Source organism: Triticum dicoccoides, chromosome 7B, assembly GCF_002162155.2.
Source record: "Triticum dicoccoides isolate Atlit2015 ecotype Zavitan chromosome 7B, WEW_v2.0, whole genome shotgun sequence".
Lineage (NCBI taxonomy): Eukaryota > Viridiplantae > Streptophyta > Magnoliopsida > Poales > Poaceae > Triticum > Triticum dicoccoides.
The window spans coordinates 156404605-156426456 of NC_041393.1; the positions used below are offsets into that span (position 1 = coordinate 156404605).

Genomic DNA, 21852 nt, shown 5'->3' on the forward strand with positions numbered 1-21852 from the left:
AACCCAAACTCTCGCAGATTGTACCCCTAATGCGATGGACAGAGAACCAGCTTCACCCAATCTAACCCTAACCCCAGCCGATAGTAACCCAGTTCATGTTGACACAGCACCATCTCCACCATAGAGCTCCCAAACAAGAGCAGTTAGTAAGGCAGCTCCAGTGCCCAAAGGGCCAGTACTATCACGGTGAACCCCAACTCCACCAGTTAGTACGCCTATTCCTGTGGAGGAAGCACAACCAGCTAGTCGTAGTTTAGCATCTATCGCATTTGTTGTTGTTAAATTTGTATGTGCCTATCTTCCCATCTTGGAAATATTATACTGAAGATGAAGGAAAATGCTAGTTGCAGGTGTTTGTCCAGGAGTTATGTGTAAGTAATGTTATTCATGACAATTACTTTGCTTCGTCCCATACATCCTACCTCCATGATGGTTATAATACAACAATTTCCCCATTTTTCTCTATAGAGAAGGACCGATTTGGAAACTCAGGATGAGGTAACCTGTGCTAATACCACTGCTATCTTCAAGAATGCTTGGTGGCAGTATCGGAATTACCTTAAGAAAACATACTTCATCGGCAAAGAAACTCATCAAATTCCCTTACATTCTCCTGAGACACATTTACTGGACGATGACTGGGAACGCCTTGTTCTGTACTGGTCCTGAACCAAGAATGCGGTAAGGTCTATGAGCTCAATTTCTATTTTTAAGTATTATATTCTTGCGTCTTACTGTACTCTGTTCATGTAGAACAAGTGCCTAAACCTGAAGAACAACTGTTCTAATTTAAGATTCCATTGCTATCATAGTTCAAAAAAGCGCTAGGCGTTAATTGTGCATTTTGCCACCGCCTTGCGCTTTACTGACCAAAGCACATGCTTATGCACAGTTATGCATAGATTAAGCGTAGTTATGCGCAATGCGTTTTGCCAACGCCTAGAGCCTAGGCGCGCTTAAGCGCTCGCTTAGGCGCGCCTTTTTTAACTATGATTGCTTTGCTCTTGTATCACTGTATTTACTGATACAGGCTTTTTTTAAAATTGAAGGATCCAATCGAAACTCCAATGGCACAACAGGTATGTTCACGCATGTTTCTTTAACAGGTTTGCTCTTATCAATAGCTCTTTTAATTTCAATTTCAATTGTGTATACAGTTGACTTTCATATCATGCACATTACTAGCATCACAACAGAGCCAATAGTGTTGTTGTACATGTAGACCCGTGGTACCCATCTAAAATCTTGTTGTGCCGTGTAGTTTCCCATGCTTTGTATTCTTTCACTGCTGCTTTGTCTTGAACTAATATGATTTGAACCATGTGTCTATTTTGATTTGGCAAGACAATGCAGTGACCATAGGACATAGATATATGTTGGTTTGATGCTTTTATTATGTACTAGTACTTGGCAATAGAAGACTTGGTAGTTTAATCCTGTCCACCTTACTAATGAACTGGTTCACCGAAATGAGTTTCATATACTAGTACATGCTAAACTTGTTATGTGTCTGCTTGTTTCTTCTTTTAGAATGCTGACAGAATATTGAGGAAGAGTGCCTTATTAAGCAATGGTAAAGGAAGTAATGCAGATAAGGTTCAGGATAGTGACACATCCTTGTTGGTCTCCAACAAAGCTGATAAAACAGCTAAGGAAGACTATCTTGAAGACAGCGAGACAACCCCAAAGTCCTGTCTTGGTTTAGTGTTCGAGTTACTGGCCACTACCGCTTGCACAAGCTATTCAAACTCACTGTCTGAATCAGTTCGGTTTCTTGAGTCTCAACTACAAGCTGAAAGACATCGATCAGCTGTGTTGCAAAAAGAAGCAGAAGGACTACGGAAGTCCCTGGAGCATTCGGATGCATACTTTCTGGTGCAACAGCAAGTGTTGGAGGATTTTAGCGCCAAACAGGACAAAGCTAATCAGCTTGCTAAGCTTATTGCCAGCATGGTGGATACCCAGGATAACGTTTCTTGAGCTCTTCTAAAGTTGTTTCAGTTATGCTCTTCTTTTGCTGCCACGTTTATTTGCACTGGTGGACAATTTTGACGGCCAGTGTATGTAATATGCTGCTTTGTTCCCTATATTTGCACTGGTGGCGAACTTTGATGCCCAGTGGATATAATATTTGTAATAGTGGTAATAGGCTAGCCTTAATTGTTTGCTTATTTATTTCCTTATTGTCTTGTTTAGTTGTTTGCTTGTAGTCACTGCAGTTCTTTTTCTTTGTTTTTCTAGTGGCCACAATAGCCTATTTTTGGTAACTAGGCCAAAATAATCATGGCAACACACGGACTATTGTAACCATGGGCCTCCTGTAGGCCGTATGATCCGTGGGCCTTCGTCCGGCCGTAGGATCCATTGGCCTTCTATATGGGCCGTAGGATCCATCGGCCTTCTATACGGGCCTTAGGGTCCATGGGCCTTCTACGGGCCGTAGATCCATGGGCCTCATACGGGTCGTAGATTCATGGGCCTTCTACGGGGCATATCATCATTTCGCCAATCATGGGCCGTACAATTCGTGGACCATAACGGGCCGTTAATAGACCATATTTGATAACTCTATGAAAATAGCCCAACGGGTTTTTTTGACATGAAAACGGCCCACGTATTAACGGTCCGCAAACGGGCCGACTGTAACGATGGGCTGAATTTGGCCCACAAGCAGAAAATGACAGTAACGAGACGTATGTAACCGAATGCTGCAAATGAGCCCAAGAATCAATGGGCCCAGAGAAGGCCGAAAGATAACTTGGGCTGGAAACGGCCCAACAGAATAACGGGTCGTTAATGGGTATAAAGTAATACACTGTACATTACGGGCCAGTTTCACCACGGGCCCTTAATGGGCCAAGAGTTACAAAGGGCCTCATATGGGCCGAAAGAAGTCACGGGCCACACATGGGCCGGAAGTTAAAACAGGCTGGAATCATATTGGACGGCCCAGATGACGCTATTGGGCCTAATTCAGATAGGGCGTAACGGGCCCTGGGATAGCGGGTTGTAAATGGGCTATATGTGAACAGGCCGTTAACATGCTTTCCATGGGCCGGCCCGCCACCTTTTGACCAAGTCAAACGGGCCGGCCTTTTCACAGGAACGGGCCTCTGTTGGGACGTGCCACATGTCGCCGTATCATAGGCGCCTTTGGTCCAATGAGCGGATGACATCTGCCCCAACGGTGAGCCGACACGTGTTTCCTCCAGCCAATGATGATTTTACAGGTGGAAAATCCCCATTGGTCGGGGCTGTTAACGGGTTATCGGATCCAAAACCCGACCCGATAGCTTAACGGCGTTCCGTTACGGTGGATGCCATGTGTCGGTCACCCTTGACGAAAGCACTTCTGTGACACGCGATTTATCGTCATGGAAGTGGACACTTCCGTGATGATAATTTTGGTAATGTCATGGAACACTTCTACGACAGCACATGTATGACTATCTTGATTCTGTCATAAAATCGTCATGGATGTACATGCATGACAAAAAACGCGACCTACTGTGACAAACACATATCATCATGGAAGTGTATTTTTTTGTAGTGCAACACTGTGACATGCTTCAAGTGTGGAGAACCGAGTCACTACATGCGAGAGTGTCCCCAGAACAACCCCAATCAGACCGAAAAGGCTGTTGGCCGTGGCAAGCCAACATGGAAGGTGTACTATGCCAAGCCAGCCACCGCTGCTCATGGCCATGTGAACTGTGTCTCAGCTGAAGATGCTCAGGATGATCCCAACGTCGTTCTTGGTATGCTCCTTGTTAACTGCCATCCGGCATCTGTTCTTTTCGATACTGGAGCATCTCATTCATTTATATCTGAGAGCTATGCTCGCTTGCACAACACCGCATTTTGTGATATGCCCTCCACCATGGAAATTTCTACTCCTGGTTCTAGATGGCAAACTTCTAGAGTAAGCCATGGGAATGAAATTCATGTCGATAGACTTGTTTTCCTTGCATCTTTGATAGCTCTCAAATCCTCGGACATAAATATCATCTTGGGTATGGACTGGATGACAGCCCATCATGCTAAGATTGATTGCTACTCTAGGACTGTTCAACTTACACATCCATCGGGCAAGATAGTCAATGTCTTGACCCGAGTGTCTGAGCGTCAGCTCTACTCTCTTAATGCTAGTCCTTTGCCAGATCTCGAAGATGTTCCGGTAGTCCATGACTTCCCGGATGTCTTTTCGGAAGAACTGCCAGGTGTTCCACCTGACACGGATGTCGAGTTCATGAAAGATCTTGTCCCAGGAACTGTCCCAATCTCTAGGAGACCCTATAAGATGGCACCACTAGAACTAGCTGAACTCAAGAAGCAACTCGATGAGTCCTTGAAAAAGGGTTTTATCCACCCTAGTTCTTCTCCATGGGCTTGCCCCGTCCTCTTCATCAAGAAGAAGGATGATACGGATTGGATGGTTGTAGATTATCGACCCGTCAACTTGGTCACCATTAAGAACAAGTATCCGCTCCCCAGGATCAATGACATGTATGATCAGCTCGCTGGATCCTCAGACTTTTCTAAGATGGATTTGAGGTTGGGCTACCATCAAATCAAAATTAAGAACGGGGACATTCCCTAAATGGCCTTTGTTACTCGTTATGGACAGTACGAGTACACTGTCATGTCCTTCAGTTTAACCAATGCTCCCGCCACTTTCTCTCGGTTAATGAACTCGATCTTCATGGAGTATTTGGATAAATTTGTCGTGGTATACCTCGATGATATACTCATCTACTCCAAGAATGAGGAAGAACATGCCGAGCACCTAAGGCTAGTATTGATGAAACTTCGAGAGCATCGCCTTTATGCCAAATTCTCTAAATGTGGATTTTGGTTGCCAGAAGTGACCTATTTAGGCCATGTAATCTTTGGTAAGGGTATTGCTGTCAATCTCGAGCGAGTTCAAGCCATTCTTAATTGGACTCCACCTGAATCGGTCAAGCAAGTTTGGAGTTTCCCTGGCTTAGCGAGCTACTGTCGGCGCTTTGTCAAGAACTTCTCCAAGGTTGCTAAACCTCTAACTGAACTCCTCAAGAAAGATAAAAAGTTTGAGTGGACCCCACAATGCGAGCACAGTTTTCAGCAACTGAAAAGACGCCTGACATCTGCTCCTGTACTGGTACCACCAGATTTCTCCAAGGACTTTGTTATCTATTGCGATGCCTCGCGATAAGGACTAGGTTGCATACTCATGCAAGATCGTCATGTAATTGCCTATGCTTCACGGCAGTTGCATCCACATGAGGAAAACTATCCTGCACATGATCTAGAGCTTGCAGCTGTAGTCCATGCACTCAAAACCTGGTGACATTACCTTCTCGGTAATTGTTGCAAAATCTTCACCGATCACCAAAGTCTGAAATACATGTTCACCCAATCGGATTTGAATCTCAGGCAAAGACGTTGGGTAGAGTTGATCACAGATTATGACTTAGGAATAACTTACACCCCGGGAAAAGCCAATGGCATGGCTGATGCACTAAGTCGTAAATCTAATTGTAACAACCTGATGTTGCAACAAAGTCAACCACTTCTCCATGAGGAATTTCAGAAACTCAACCTTCACATTGTTCCTCAAGAATTCCTCTCTACCTTGGTGGTGAAACCTACTCTTACGGATCAAATCATAGCTGCCCAGAAGTGTGATAAAGGTATAACCCGCATCCAAAAGAACATTGCTAGCGGGGTTGCTAAATGTTTCTCTATGGATGACCGTGGTGTTGTCTTCTTTGAGAACCACTTAGTGGTTCCCAAGAACCAGCATCTACAGCAGTTGGTCCTTAAGGAGGCTCATGAATCTCCTCTCACCATTCATCCCGGTAGCACTAAAATGTATCAGGACTACACCAGAGGTTTTGGTGGACTAGGATGAAGAGAGAAATTGCTCAGTATATTGCTGATTGCGACGTCTGTCATCGTGTTAAAGTAGAGCATCAACGGCCTGCTGGCACCCTTCAACCTTTAGCTATTCCTGAATGGAAATGGGATAAAATTGGTATGGATTTCATCATCGGTTTTCCCCGGACCAAGAGAGGGAATAACACTATCTTCGTTGTAATCAATCGTCTTTCCAAAGTAGCCCATTTCCTGCCTGTTCGAGAGAGTATAACCACTAGTCAGCTAGCAGATTTGTATATCTCTCGAATAGTGTCTCTTCATGGTGTTCCATTGGAAATCAACTCAGGTCGTGGAAGTCTCTTCACCTCTCGATTTTGGGAAAGTTTCCAAAATGCTATGGGAACTCGTCTCTCCTTTAGCACCGCCTTCCACCCTCAATCAAGTGGTCAAGTAGAACGCGTCAATCCAATTCTGGAAGATATGTTGTGAGCTTCTGTTATCTCATTCGGAATGGATTGGGAGAAATGCCTTCCATTTGCCGAATTTGCTTATAACAACAGCTATCAATCTAGCTTGGGCAAAGCTCCTTTTGAAGTTCTCTATGGACGAAGGTGTCGAACGCCTCTTAACTGGTCGGAAACCGGGGAAAGGAAATTCTTTGGCCCGGATATGATCCAGGAAGTAGAGGAGCAAGTTCACATTGTTTGTGAAAAGTTGATAACAGCCCAATCTCGTCAAAAGAGCCAATATGATCGTAAACATAAGGCCATGACTTTTGAAGTTGACAAGAAGGCTTACCTTTGGGTTACTCCTCTGAAGGGAACCCATCGCTTCAATATCAAAGGCAAATTGGCTCCTCGCTACATGGACCCTTTCGCATTCTTGCCAAACGAGGAGAAGTTGCCTACCAATTGGAACTACCTCCGCACCTCTCCAGAGTCCATGATGTCTTCCATGTTTATCAACTCAGGCGTTGCTTCTCGGATCCTATCCATGGAGTGGACCACGAAACGCTTGATCTCCAAGATAATCTCACATATAAGGAGTATCCTATTCGCATCCTTGATCAAGCCGAGCGTACCACTTGACGCCATAACATCAAGTTTCTCAAGGTTCAATGGTCACACCATTCCGAGAAAGAAGCCACTTGGGAAAGGGCGGATCATCTTCGAGCGCCGGCAGGCAAAGAGGAGAGCGCCGGTGCGCCCGAGCTCACCACGGCGTCACCTGCTTGCCGCTGAGCTGCAATACGCGTGGATGATCTCCACCTCGCCGCCCCGACCCCCCGACACCTCACTCTCCCTCTAGCGCCTCTCTCTCGCTCTCTCCCACCCATGGCCGACGCAGCCGCAGCCGCACCGCCGTCGTAGTCGCGGCCACCATCATCTCCATGTTGCCTCGCCGTGTCCACTAGCTCCGCCGCCCTCCGCTTCGTTGAGCAGACCGAGCCCCAAGCGCTCGCTCGCCCCGAAGCCACTGCAACCACCCCACTCCGCCTCGCCGTCGCCGAAGATCCACTCCGTCGTCCCGCTCGCTCCAGCTCGTCCCCGACCTCACCGCCTAGCTCTTTGAGACCGCTGTGAGCTCCTGCTTCTCCCCCTCCTCTCCATTCTCGCTGCCGACCACTGCAACGACCGCAACGAGCACACCCACATGCGCCGCCGCCTGAGCTCGTCGCCGACGTGGCTCTGGCCACCCAATAGCCTCACCACCGTGTCCACTGACTTCACCGCACCATGTAGGCCACATAGGAGCTGGCCCCGTGCCTCCAAGCTCACCGCTTCGACGTGTTTGACCTCACCCGAACTCCGGCAGCCGCCAAGCTCGTCACCGGCGTCGTTTCCGGCGACCCCGAGCTCAACCACCACCACCCCTCGACGCGGCTTGCTCCCAACTACCCGTAGGTGGTCTCCTTCGTCCATTTGGTCGCCGGCGTGCAAAACCCGCACCCCTCCGCCGCGTCTGGTCATCGTCGGCGCCTAAACGCTGGCGAGTTGACCCAGTTTGACCAGGGATTTGATCCCCCTGGGTCACTAACATGTGGGTCGTGCCCTTTAGTCAAACCTAGGTTAGTAACTAATTAACCACTAGTTAGTTAGTTAACTAACTGTGTCACTGACCAGTGGGTCCCACTAGTCAGGTTTGACCTGGACCGCCCAGTTGACTTGCTGGCGCAGTAATGTATTTTCTGGGTTTATTCTTATTCAGGAAATTTCAGAAAATAGTGCTAACTTCAAAAATTCATAGAAATTAATCTGTAACTCCAAATGCAAAGATTTATATATGAAAAATGATCAGAAAAATCCAATCTATCCATCTGTACTAGTTTCATGCATGTTTAAATAATTTAACCTTGCTTTTTAGTGCAAAACATGATAAAGCACTATTTAAGATCACAAAATGTGTTTGGGATTGAACCTTTGGTTCAAAATGGCTCAAACCCATCTGGTTTTTCAGTTGCATTATCCCAACACACTCATTTTGCCATGTCATATGCATGCATCATATTGTTGCATATTGTTGTGTATTGGTTGTGTTACCGGTGTTCTCTGCGGTAGGTTCTGTCCCGGAGGATTACCGTGAATATCCAAATGAAGGACAGTACCAGTCTACCGATCTGCTAGGCAAGCAACCAACATTTGATCATATCGATAAAATCCCATGTTCTTGCTCCTGCTCTCATTTATTGCATTTAAGACAACAATGTTTCAAACTGCTGTGTGCTGCGGTAGTTGAACCCATTTCCTCTACATGACTTGTCATTGCCACAGTAACTAGATGAAACCCACTAGCATGTGTAGGAGTTGACTGAGCCATGATTGTGTTTCCTACCTTGCTATGCCTGCTATGCTTAGAGTCATATCAGGTCTGGTTCATCTGGGTGATGGGCTAGAGTGAAATGATCATGTCGGTGATGAGAGTGAAGTGTTGAACACGATTTGGTAAAGGTATCGATGAGAGGCCATGTAGGAGTACATGGTGGGTTGTTTCATTGGAACCGTCCCTAAGAACTGAGATCTGTATGTGTGATTTAAGAATCAGCTACTACCATGAATTGGGCCCTGAAATATGACCCCGCTTGACTTATTAGCCGCCCTTGTCCTCTGCCCAGGAGTTGCAAGTAGTTTCTGGTGTTTTTAGTATACTGGAGGCCGTGCGTAGAGCTGACCCTCAGGGTGGGCTGTGACGCGGTAGGTACGTGGCCGGGTATGCCGGGCGCCCATTTGGTGTCTCGGAACCCTGTACACATCGTTCGGGGACGTATGTGGAAACCTCGGCCGGACTCCCTGTGGATGGAACCTGGATCGGTGATAAACATGGACTAGATACTTGTGTGGTTAGTCAGGTCATGGTCTACACCCACGTCGGCTTTCGCTTGAAGTCTGCCGAGCACATGTTGTGTGCAGACGCTAAGTGGTGGAAACATGCATGAAGAAGTACACCCCTACAGGGTTAACATCATCTATTCGAATAGCCGTGTCCGCGGTAAAGGACTACTTGGTTGCTTATATAGTTCATAGATAAGTAAATGGAAACTACTAAAAGCCTCAAGAAAAGTGTGAGTGCCGTGGATGGCCCTTCCGTAGGATGACGAGAGTAGATCCGCGGTAGTGTACTATTGGGGCGAGTAGTGGACTCGAGTGCGCAAAACATTTACAAGTTGGTGTCTCGTAAGATAGTTTAGCCAAGAGTCAAAGCTGGCTTGTTGCAATAAACCCCACTATCCCTTTGTTGATAATGTGCATGTATGTAGGATCTGATGTAAGTCTTGTTGAGTACCTTTGTACTCATGTTTGCTTAATTACTGTTGCAGAAGAGAATGTCGCCCCTTCCGATGGGTTTTACGTAGACCTCGACATTGATGAGTAGCTTGATGCCCAGTTAGTGATCCTGAGGGTGTGAAGGACCCTTGTAGGATAGATAGGCTTCCTGAAGCCTTTTTAGTTTCTAGTTGTATGTAATCAGACATGTTGCTTCCGCTTGTTGCTTGTATGCTTGTATGACTTGAATGTCGGGTCGTGTGACCCTTATCTGTATGAATGATATGTATGGCTCTCTGGAGCCTTTTAAATAAAGTGCTTGAGTTGTAGAGTTTTGTGTGATGCCATGTTGTATTTGCACATATCGAGCATATAGCGTGTATGATTGAAATTCTTGGTATGTGTGGGATTTTGACTACCTAGTTGTTTCTCCTTGGTAGCCTCTCTTACCGGGAAATGTCTCCTAGTGCTTCCACCGAGCCATGGTAGCTCGCTACTGCTCCGGAACACTTAGGCTGGCCGACATGTGTCCTTCATTCCTGTGTCTGTCCCTTGGGGGAAATGTCACGCGGTGTTCCTGTAAGTCCTTGTAGCTTGCTACAACTTGGGTTCATTTGCTGTTGATCGACACGTTTGTTGCTGGGTCATGTATGCCTGTCCCTGTAAGTTAGCGCCACTTTGGGTTCACGACTAGTCATGTCAGCCCGGGTTCTCTGTCATATGGATGCTAGCAACACTATCATATACGCGAGCCAAAAGGCGCAAACGGTCCCGTGCCAGGTAAGGCATCACCCGTGGAATATCGTGCATGAAGCCGCAAAGTGATATGAGGTGTTACATGCTAGATCAGTGTGACTTAGAATCGGGGTCCTGACACTTCATCATCCGAGTGATCCACACAAGCACGCTGATAGATAATGTCAGGATCCATGTCCTTATGCCTTACTTCAGCCTCTAAGTCACCAACAATGTTGTGGTGCCTCTCATACTCTTCGTCGGAGTCATCATCATCATCTTTGATCGGTGCACTACCTCCGAACTCATATTGGGGATACTCATTGGCTTCCACTTCAATTTTATGCTCAACAATAGGCGGCACACTACTAACCGGGCTCACATCATCTACTAAAGTTTGGTTCAAGTCAACATGAAAGAGAGGAGTCTTGACCACCTTACTTGCAAAGACTTCGAGTGACTTGAATGCCGAGGATGCAACAACCTCCTTATATGCAACCCAATGCAAATTGGACTTGATAGGCATTGTCTTCATTCGACACTTGTGTGCCAACCCAACATCATATCTTCCTACTAATTCAACTTGGTCACTTGCATCCACCCACTTTAATCTTATCCGTGTTTCTTCCACAACCTCTTCATAACTAGGAGTATCAAGAAATATCAACACTTCCTCATACTTGTCAACAATATCCACATTCGTGAATGCCTCTTTGTCAACATAATGAATATTCACAATCTTGTCCATCTAAAAAAGGGGAACATAAGTATAACAAATGTACAATGCTAAATATACCACATTGCTAACAAAACCACTAACCATAACCCTAAATCTTAACATCAGGCATAACCTTAACCCTAAATCTCAACATTAGGCATAACCCAAGCAATAAGGTTTGTTCACCAACATCACAATGCAACATATTGGAACAACAATACTCAAGGACATCATATTATTGAACCATCTTCAAAACTAGGATTAGGAACCACATGAACAAAACAATCCAAGTAGACAAATCCAACCAATAAAAAATTGTGAGATGAAGGACGTTACCTCAAGGAACGGAAATGACACCGGATTCACGGACCAATCCAATCGATTTGCAAGGATTTGAGAGGGGCTAAGTGAGGGACACAAAGGGGGGAAAGGGCAAGAGCTCGGAATAGGCCAATGGGGGAGAAGAGAGTGAGTGGTGAGTGGTGGGTGAAAGGTCCACAGCCACCTAATATATCTGCACTAGAAACGCTATAGTCGATGGCGTTTGAAGAAACGCTAGATGCCTCGGCGTTTTCGGGCGTGCTCGGCCTGGCAGTGGGTCAGGGAAGAAACGCTAGCTGGTTCGGCGTTTCAGTGTTGACCAGAAACGCCATGGGCCCTGGCGTTTCTAAAAAGGTTAAATTGTGAAATACTTTCATGTCCGGTTTAATTTGCAACGATAAACGCTGACAAGGTTGATTTTGACCAAACTATATCGTCGCAAATTCTTCGCATGGCTGGTGGCTCGGGAGAGATGTTGGACGGCTGACAGGCTTGCGCGCCGGCACATACCGCATCCTCCGGCTTGCCCCTTCTGTGATCAAGAGCCGGAGACAATCAACCACATACTTCTCGGCTGCGTCTTTGCTAGACAAGTGTGGTTCTCCATTCTCGACCACTGGGACAACCTAACTTGGTTGCCAACTGCGGATGACAATCTGGTGGAATGGTGGACCTCCATCAACCCGCAGCCAAAGCTTAGGAAGGAGACTTGGACCGTCATTGCATTGGTGGCTTGGATGTTGTGGAAACACAGAAATGATGTAGTGTTCAATGGAGCGACAGCCTCCACAAGTGAGCTCCTCAGGAAGATTGATCTACAAGGGCAAGACTGGAGGGCGGCAGGGCGGCTGCGAGAGGCGGGATCGCTCCCGATTAGAGTAGATGAGTGGGCTAGTAGTGAGTAATCGGCATGTCGAAAACTGGCTTCCGTGGCTAAGTTGTAAAACTATCTGCCTTTCTAGGCATCTTCTATCTATCATCTCGATACGTCAACTTTGACGTATCCTTGAAAAAAGATTGACTAACTTTATATTGAAAAATATCATCATTCATAATATGACAACATTGTCAGATGCACCATGAAATGTATTTTCATACTATATAGTTTCAATATTATAGATGTTCATATTTTTTGATATAAATTTGGTCAAACTTTGTGTAGCTTGACTTTGACAAAATTTTGTACGCGGAGTAAAAATAAACAGAGGGAGTAGTAGTGTTCACGTCCTGTGTGCGTTGTGGTGATTCATACTATAGAGTATCAATCATTTATTTTACACAAAAAAAGGTTGTGCGCTCAACCGGCTAGTTAACAATGCTTTTTACCACATTGACATGTGGGACCTGCATTGGCAGAGAGAGAACGCGAGCTGATGAGGCGCCACTTGGACAGGTCAGCCAGAAAAAATACGAAGCTATACGGTGAGGCAGTGACCATATAATCACCAACATTCGTATATAATGACCGTATTCTTAAGTACGATAACCAAAGTGAGCTATCAGTATAAGTTCAGTGATCACCCATGCATTTTACTCAATTCAACCGCTATGTTTTGATTACGATAGAAATGAGCGGCATACCTGGACAAGGAGAGTGACTGCAATGCTCAAAGTCGGTTGCCATTGCTAATGGAGTCACTGGAAATCTTCAGACTCAGGGCTGTTTGGTTGACTTCCACAAAAAGATGCCTGTCTCAGGCACCATTCTCAGGCTTTGGATTTTGAAGGCCTGAGGTCAGGATTGCTGCCTGAGAGAGAAGCTCCCTATTAGGACTCCATCCAAACAACCCCTCATTTCACCGGGCTTGGCTGCCTGACTTCTCCACCAAGCGTGCCGCGAGAAACATAGACACCTGTAGACCTGGTACTATACACTACTACAGCAGATTACAAGCACGCCCGATTGCAGGTCGGGATCGAGCGGCCGGCGCCGGAGACGGACACCCAGCGCAAATACCGTGACGGTCGTGCACTGCTGAGTCTGAGAGCGTCAAGGCTCGCTTTGACACGTGGGTGCACTGCACTGACGAGGGCGTAGGCTGGGTCGCCCAAGCCCCACAACCAACCGGCGGTCCCCGTGCTCGATGGGGTCGGGCTCGGTATCCCGTCGACATCAAGGACGACTCAAAGTTCTTCTCGTCGTCGTGGATTGCCTCCTGGCATTTGTTTTCCGGTGGTTTTCTCTTGGTTTGGTTGCAGAGCGAAAACGAGAAAACCGAGCAATCAAATAGGACTAGGAAAATAGCGTGCTTGATTTCGGGTGTACTAAGCCATGACTATGTACTCTGTTGTTGTCGAAGATTTTTCTATTTATAATAAACTTGGTCAAGCATAGGTACATTTGACTTTTAAACAAAACGGTACACCTTATATTTTGAATCGGATGAAGGGCATCACAGTTTCACCATTTAAATATATACAGTTGCCTTGTATTTAGCCCAAGCGGATATTGAAAAGGACTAAACTAACAAGCAGCAAATATGGAATAAAAAGCACAGCTTTAGGGGTATAAGGGAATTAAACACTTTGCACCGGAAAATGGAATAGAAATACACTTATATTTGCTAAAATGTATAACTCGCCTTATAATTTTAGTAAATGGAGGGAGTAATCCCTAGCCAGACAATGTTGTGACCAGGTTGCTAAGCTTGAACATCTATGTTAGCGAAAATTGGTGTGGAAATAACCATGTGTTCTCAATAACTCCACGCCCTGGGAATGTTCCTTGTCACAGTAGATATCAACACAGGATGAAGTGAACTAATAACATGCATAAAAGCAGAGGTATGTAACTGAATCAAAAGAACAGCTTCCACAACATTGGCAGTAGCACACACCATGTATACAATACAAATCCCGGACTTCCCCTCCAGCGTTGATTTTTGGAAAACATTTCATCATATAAGACAGCTCCAGTACATTTTAAATAGACAAGGGTTACTTCATAATGTTACAAGGAACTGCAGAGCCTTGGGGTGCCAGTATGTACTACTACTCCCTTTACACTAATAATATCAGAGAAGCGAAAAACACTGGCTGACAGCCAGTACAAAACAAGCCTAGTAGTCAAACTTGTTTTATATGAGAATATGGGATCATCCCACAAATGACTGAACAGCTCAAGCTGATGTTAGAAGAACATAAAGTGCAAGAATATTGAACAAGCCAGAAAGCCTAATGTGGTACCAACTTCTGTAGCGGAATAAAGCTCCAAATTCTCGGAGCAACTTCATTGGCAAATAGCGAGTGTAAAAAGATGCAAAATAGTATGCAACCAATCTTGAAAAAATAAAATTAGTATGCAACAAAAGAATAATGAAGATAATCCTCATAGCCTGCTTGTAGCACCATTGCATGACGATGTACCCGATATGCAGTTTTAGGCTCGAGCTCAAATTTCAAGCATGCTAAAATAATTTCCAAGAACATACAACAGGCAGCAACACCGGTGCTCAAGTCAAGTCTGAACATGAAGAAAAATGCTGATAGGAGACACACAAATTGTTCGCAGATAATACAGAAATATAGATTCCTAGATGAATAGGGTTATCGTAAAAAGGGAGCATCAAACTTCAGGTAGTGCCGGTGTGTTTGCTCCTGAAACAGGTTCAGGACGTCTCGGGGAGTTAATCCCACTTCTCTCTCTTGCCTTCCGATATTTTGCAATTGCACTTGACACAATAATTAGGAGCAGCAGGATTACTACAACGCCGCCAACTAGTGTATAGACATACACTGAAGTCCTCAATTTGCGGCAGCTTCCCGCAGAAAAAGCTGTCATGAGAGCCAGCATATCCAGTATCATGATCAAGTGCAATACCCCAAGTGGCACAGCCTTCTTCCTGATAGATTTACTCAACAGAAGCAGGATCACGACAATGGATGCCATGAATGCGAAAGAATTGAAGCAGAAGAATATCTTGTACCGTCGGTGATTAATATCACGAAGGACGGGATTGCCTGGTACATGGCTCTCGTCATCAGACCAGAATCCACCAGGTGGGTTCAGACCAGCTTGGTATGCGATCGATGCTGCTAAAATTGCAAGAAGCATCAGATACTTGTGTCTCTTTCTCACTTCTTTTTCTTCGACAACTGAAGATTCTGGCCTCACAGGAGTGATTATTCGTTCACCCTCTGCATGAAAGAGAAGATCGTGTAGAAATACTAGACACTTAGCCAATGGTCTTCCTAGTGTGCCGTGCATCAAAGAGAGCAGAACTTGAATCAGAAGGGAGACAAGAACTGCCATAGCAATGATGCTCAGATAGATGGACTGTTTACTATTTCTGCAACTTCCTGCAACATAGGCAATGAGGAGGCCAAGCAATCCCGCCACCAAACACACTCGCAGTGCATAGGACTTGATTCCATACTCACAGGATTCCTTATTCACAAGTAATATTGTGACGACCACAGACGACACAAATGAAACTGAATTTGAGTAGTAGAACACATCATAGCGTTTTGGATGGGTATCCTGAAGGATTGGATTGCCCGGAGTTCCCGTGGCATCCTTGTCATCAGACCAGACACCTCCTGGAGGGTTCATGCCAGCTTGGTATGTGACAGTCACAGCTAAAATAGCAATGGTCAATAGCAGATTACGTCTTCTTCCCAACTCCTTCTCACTAGTATCACCCCCAGTCTGGTTGTGGCCTAATTGACGCGGCACTGAGCAAAAATGACTAACCGAGTGCTCTAGCATCTCTGCCACCTGCCTTCTCCATTCTGGAGGAATTATATGTACTGCTATCAAGACATGAATGAGAACATAAGCAAGTACACTGCATACGAGCACTGATATGAAAATAGTCTTCTTTGCCTCCCTGCAGTTCCCCAGAGCAAAAGCTCCGGTTAGGGAAAGTAGGACCACTATCATCGTTATTGGCAATGCACGCCGTTTGGTAACCTTGTGGCTCACCATCTTGTTCAAAAGCAAAGTGATCATGACAATGGATGCCACGAAGGCGATTGCATTGAGATAGAAGAATGCAATGAATCGGCGATGATGGGTGTCCTCAAGGATGCGATCAGCAGCTGAATGATAATCTTTACTTCTTGACCAAAAGCCACCTGGTGGATTCAGGCCTGATTGGTATGCCAGAGATACTGCAAGAATGGCAAGAAGCAGCATACATGTGTGGGTCTTCTTCAGATGCTTCTCAGTTCGAATGTCATCAGCATTTTGGTTGGCTACTTGATTGCTGTCAGTATGTACATTCTCAGAATGTGTAGGATGGTCATCACTGGCAAGAATCTCAGTACTAGGGTTATTATCTTCAACCAGATTGTTTTGTTCAGCAGAGTCTGCATTGCCAGTGGCTTCCGCAGGTGCAGAAAGCCCTTCATCCACTATGTCATGACTAGTGTCTCCGTTACTCTGCCTGACCGGCATATTTTGCTCAACATCTGTAGACTGACACTCCTCATTTGCAACATGCTGGACATGTGTAGACGGACACTCCGGGTTGGACGTAACAACCTCGATATTTGTTGATTGCTGGCTGTTCCCTGACAGATGCTGTGAGTGATTCACAGCCTCTTCATCATCTGAAATTTGATTTCTTTCTTCTGCAGGTGCATGCTCCTCATGGGACTCATCCTCTCTGATATTTGGAAGTTGCTGATTGTCTGCAGGCTGGTCTTGTGGTTCAGGGGTATTATCTTCTGCAGGTGTTTCAATTGAACGGACTGAAGAATGATGATTGCTTGCATAAGAATTCTCCTGCTCTGCATTGCTATGTCTGTGTCTACTAAAGCTCAATGAAAGTGCACGGCCCAATTTTTCCACGCAACACAGGCTGCTTGTTTTGACCTTTTGTAGCCAATTTGCTACAGGCCTGCAAACAAAGAATCCAGCTAAAATTGCGAAGGAGATCCAAACTATGACGATGATAAACACCACATAGAATGATGTTGCTACCTCTCTACAACATCCTGCAGCATACGCAACAATTAGGCACGATAGGTCCACTACCACACATACAATCACTGCTTTGGTCCTTATTCCATGTCCACTCAGTTTTGGGCTCAGAAGCAGTATGATTATGACCAAAGATGCCACGAAGGAAGTTGAATTGGAAATGATGAATATATTATAACGACCAAGGTAGTTACTCCGGAGAACAGAAGTAGCCGGATGATGCTTGTAAGGAGGAAAGGCCATATGCACCTTATTAGAACCATGGTCATTTTCAGCCCAAAAGCCGCCTGGTGGATTCAATCCTGCTTGGTATGTAATAGTAGCAGCAAAAATTACAAGCGTCAAAATGAACTTGCGAGCCTCCTCAACGTTCTCTAGAGGGATGCTCACTTGCCTCACAAGGAAACCCCATTTGATTAGAACTGTATTTATCATTCTCTGCAGATTCTGTTTCAATTTTCTTGGAATAAACCTTGTGGATACTAGGGTATGGATCCCAACATATGTGATGACCGCAAAGACTAGAACCCAGATGTAAATGGATGACTTGAGTGCCCTGCAGCTTCCGGCAGCATAAGCCCCCAGCAGGCTGAATAGGTCGAATATCATGGTTAATTGCATTGCGTGGAGCCACATTCTCTTCCTTGTCACACTCTTACTGAGAAGCAAGATGATTAAGACAAGAGATGCAGCGAAGGCTGTTGCATTGCAGTAAAAGAACACCTCATATCGTTCAGAAAAGCCAGCATGCATGACAGGGTCACCAGCATCATGACCATCCTTGTTTAGTGTCCACGATCCCCCTGGTGGTGTTAATCCAGCATTGTATGTCACACCAACTGCTAGGACTCCAAGAAGTACCAAATATTTACGATGTCCCCACAAGAGCTCAAAATCATCATTGTTGCTGAAGCTGGATTCGTGGTCAGGGGGTAATAAATTTCTGTTGGACGAGCCATTGATGGGATGTTGCCTCATGCTGACAGTACCAATTCCAAAAACACCTCTGCTGACTTCACTCGAACCATTCTCTGGTACCTGGGTACCCATGGTGTTGATGTTGGTCAGATCAATGCTGATTTCGGACTGCCTGCCACCTGCCATGTGGTTGCTCTCTGACCGAAATTGCAAGTCTCAGGTTCTCGGTTGCTTTCTATGCCTCTATCTGGATCATCAGGTAAGAGTTTCTTGGATGAAGAAGATATCTGAAGGATTCAAAGATAATTCAAGGATGGTTCTGAACAATAAAAGCAAAGAAGGTTGCTAGAAAGATGGACTTGGTGAAGTCTATGTTCCAAACGAAAACAACACAAAGATAGCACGTTAAAGGCTAACTTGCCTGTTAGACCCTACAATGATAACCACGATATGAATTGTATTTTCAAACAGTAACCACCATATAAATTATTAGCTCAAGTATTAAAGTATATAGACTTCTCCAGAAAGGTGTCCGCTTATGTTGTACGTCAACTATCAGAGTCTACACTGGGTTGGTGTTCAAGACGAAAGTAGATTATCAGCTGATTAAAGTCTTAAAGGGATCAACCCTGTTCTATATACTGTAACTAGATGAATTTGGTGTGCAGTTTGCATGACTAGATATTATCATAGATATGTTCATGTTTGAGCATAGAGTTCTACTCCCTCTGACCCAAAAAAAGTGCCGCTGCTTTGAACTGAGGTTAAAGTAACCTTAGTTCAAAGCTGCGACACTTTTTTTCAATCAGAGGGAGTACTAGTTAATGATTATGCTTGGAAATAAGTTTTTGTGCTTCCCATTTAACAATAACATCATATACATGACTGAACATTACCGTTATAATCTGACCCACAAAAATAAGTGGTCTAGAACTTTCCCTTTGTTTTCTCTAGATACCTAGTTCCAACTGCTATTACCACAATACACACATAGACAAGTACTCCTACTTCTTGGTGAAGACACTTAACAGATTCTACAGGGTAACTAGTAAAATTAACTGCAATCGCAGAAGTGATAGATTATTGGCAGTGGCAAGCTACACACATCAAAGCCTAACAGCCAAACACACGAAGAGAAAGTAAAAGATTATACCTGGCATGGAAAGCATTGCAATGATCACAGCCAAAAGGGAAGGGTGCCCTCGTTAGCCATATACGGTTGCAACTGAGCTAGTATCCAGAGCGATAACCAAAATAGCGGTCTAGATATTTCCCTTTGTTTTCTCTGAATACCTACATCCGATTGATACCACCAAAAAAAAACATGTATAAATAAGTGTTTGCTCGTCGAAGAATTATGTAACATACTATGCTTGTTTTTTAGATAATTCAAGAATATGTTTGCTAACTAGCAAAACTAAGTGCAAGTAAAGAGAAACTAAGAATGTTGGACATAATCATCCATGTCTAACAACCAGGCAGAGGAAGAGAAACTAAGAATCATACCTGGAAAGGGAGAGCAACGCAATGCTCCTCACATAGACATAGTCACACGGAACTGGTGTCCTCATTGGCCATAATCAACCCCTAGCTTAGGAAGCAGGTTTGAGCTTGTACCCAGATCAAGGGTAAACTAGTAAAATTGGCTGCAAGTAGAGAAGTGGCAGACTATTGGCAATGGAAGCTATGTATCCATGTCAAAGAACTGAGCCCAGGAAGAGAAAGTAAGAATCGTACCTGAAATGGGAAAGCTTTGCAATGCTCAGCTGCTCACACGGAATGGCTGCCCCGTTAACCTAGCTGAGGCTGCGGCTTTGAGCTTGTATCCAGAGTGACGGCTGCTGCTCAGACTAGTGAGGGACACCTTGTGTGCTTCAAAATGGCTGAGTTCTTCCGGAGTCAATAATGGTGTGAACGGTGGTGTGGATGGTGAACAAAAGAGGGGGGAGACCTGTGAAGTCAGTTAAACGAAGGAAAGAATCAAGGCAGGACCCCACGGCAATGTACTATGAGGCTATTATCTGATAGAGTAGCTTATTAGGTTGGACCCAGTCATATCTAGAAACAGTCAGCATCCAGATTAACCAAGGGGAATAATATATGCATATATGATCTCCTCAGGACCACTTTAGACTTAGAAGAGAGCCTAATGCACCAGAAATAATGAACAAACATGCATCTCAACTGTTAAATACTCCAGCGTCGAGCTGGGCTGCTGAATAATTTGATTTGGAACACATAGATATAAGCAAGAATTGGCCAGTAGAATACCTGATACTAGGAGGCAGTGAAATGGAATCTGTAGACAGCGATGGTAAACGGAGCGGGTGTGTTGGCAGTTGACTGGTACACGACCACCACACACCGTGGGTTCACACTTCACGCCGGCGCTCAGAGGCCACCTTGACTAACCATCATCGCAGAAAACCGGAATACTGCCATCATCATCCACTTGACTCCGGCGATGTCATCCACTTGACTCCAGCAAAGTCACCTCTTGCCTCCCTGGCGCCTCGAGCGTCGCCATCCTTTGACATTTTCGCTCCACGTGCGACCACCGTTCCGTGGAGCGGTCCATCGCCGCTCGTGCATTGGCTCTTCTCCGGCCATTAGCTGCCGTGCCGTAGTTAGGTACTGGCCACCCCGGGGGCACGTTAGCAGCACTGGGGCACTCATCAGTACGGTCGGCTCCGCCGCCGGCGCCCCGCTGGCCAATGAGGCAATTGTTCGAACATCTGACGGGCACTGCTAGGGGGAGCAGAGCCGGGCTAGACCAGCCAGAGCCTAGAGCCCTAGAGCCTCAATCGGCGCCATATCCGGCCGAGCTCCCAGACCCGAGCAGCAGCAGCGTGCATTGATCCCGTCCGACTGGCGCAGGGGGGACCGTCGACGTCGACAGGGGCGTTCCCCTCCCCCGGCCATCCATCCCCCCTGGGTCGCCAGCCTCATGGACTAGTCATTTGTATACTAGTACCTTTTTTTTTCGAACTTCATTTGTATACTATCTGACGTCACAAGAAAAGTTGGGAATGACGTCACATAAACAGCTCACCTAAAAGAACACCTAAGTTTCAACTTTCCATAGTTAAACGTTAAAAAGGAAAACTCTCCATCGTTACTTTTTGTTATGCCGCTTGTAAACAAAGACTCTAGAGTGGTGCATTTTTTTAGTGAAAAAAGTGCAGGAATCTGCTTATCGAGAATACAACAACCCATCGGCGTTCTGCCGTCGAGAAAAATCTCTATCTCAATTACTTACAAATATAAGTAGCGTTCTTGGCAAAACTCGTCCTCAGCTGATTTCCCACCTCCCATCATGTTTATCCATCGATTTTTCTCATCTAGCCAAGTTTTCACCGTCATGTCATGTTTGACCGCACCTTTCAAATACGCCGCTCAGCCATACTCCCTCCATTCAATAATGTAGTACGTATAAATTTTTGAAAAGTCAAGCTTTGCAAACTTTGACCGGGTTTATAGAGAAAATTATTTAATTCTAAAATACCAAAATATAAAATATAAAACTACATCTTATAATAAATCTAATGATATATGTTTGGCAATATAGATGTAAAAGTTTTTCTTCACAAACTTGGTCAAAATTTGTGACGTTT

General features: G+C 45.2%; 1 protein-coding gene across 1 annotated transcript; it reads right to left on the reverse strand.

Moving 5' to 3' along the window:
* Window positions 1–14788: 14788 nt before the first annotated feature.
* Window positions 14789–21180, reverse strand: LOC119341038. Its single transcript, XM_037612933.1, has 5 exons — window positions 20510–21180; window positions 19976–20189; window positions 19745–19884; window positions 19392–19531; window positions 14789–18525 (listed from the first exon to the last, which is right to left on the reverse strand). The coding sequence occupies exon 5, from the start codon at window positions 18422–18424 to the stop codon at window positions 14960–14962; it is 3465 nt and encodes a 1154-aa protein (XP_037468830.1). The 5' UTR covers window positions 18425–18525; window positions 19392–19531; window positions 19745–19884; window positions 19976–20189; window positions 20510–21180; the 3' UTR covers window positions 14789–14959.
* Between the last annotated feature and the right edge of the window lie 672 nt (window positions 21181–21852).

Bases quoted from the DNA above. Each gene is read 5' to 3' on its own strand.
- LOC119341038 (XM_037612933.1), bottom strand. From the start codon at position 18,424: ATGGCAGGTGGCAGGCAGTCCGAAATCAGCATTGATCTGACCAACATC.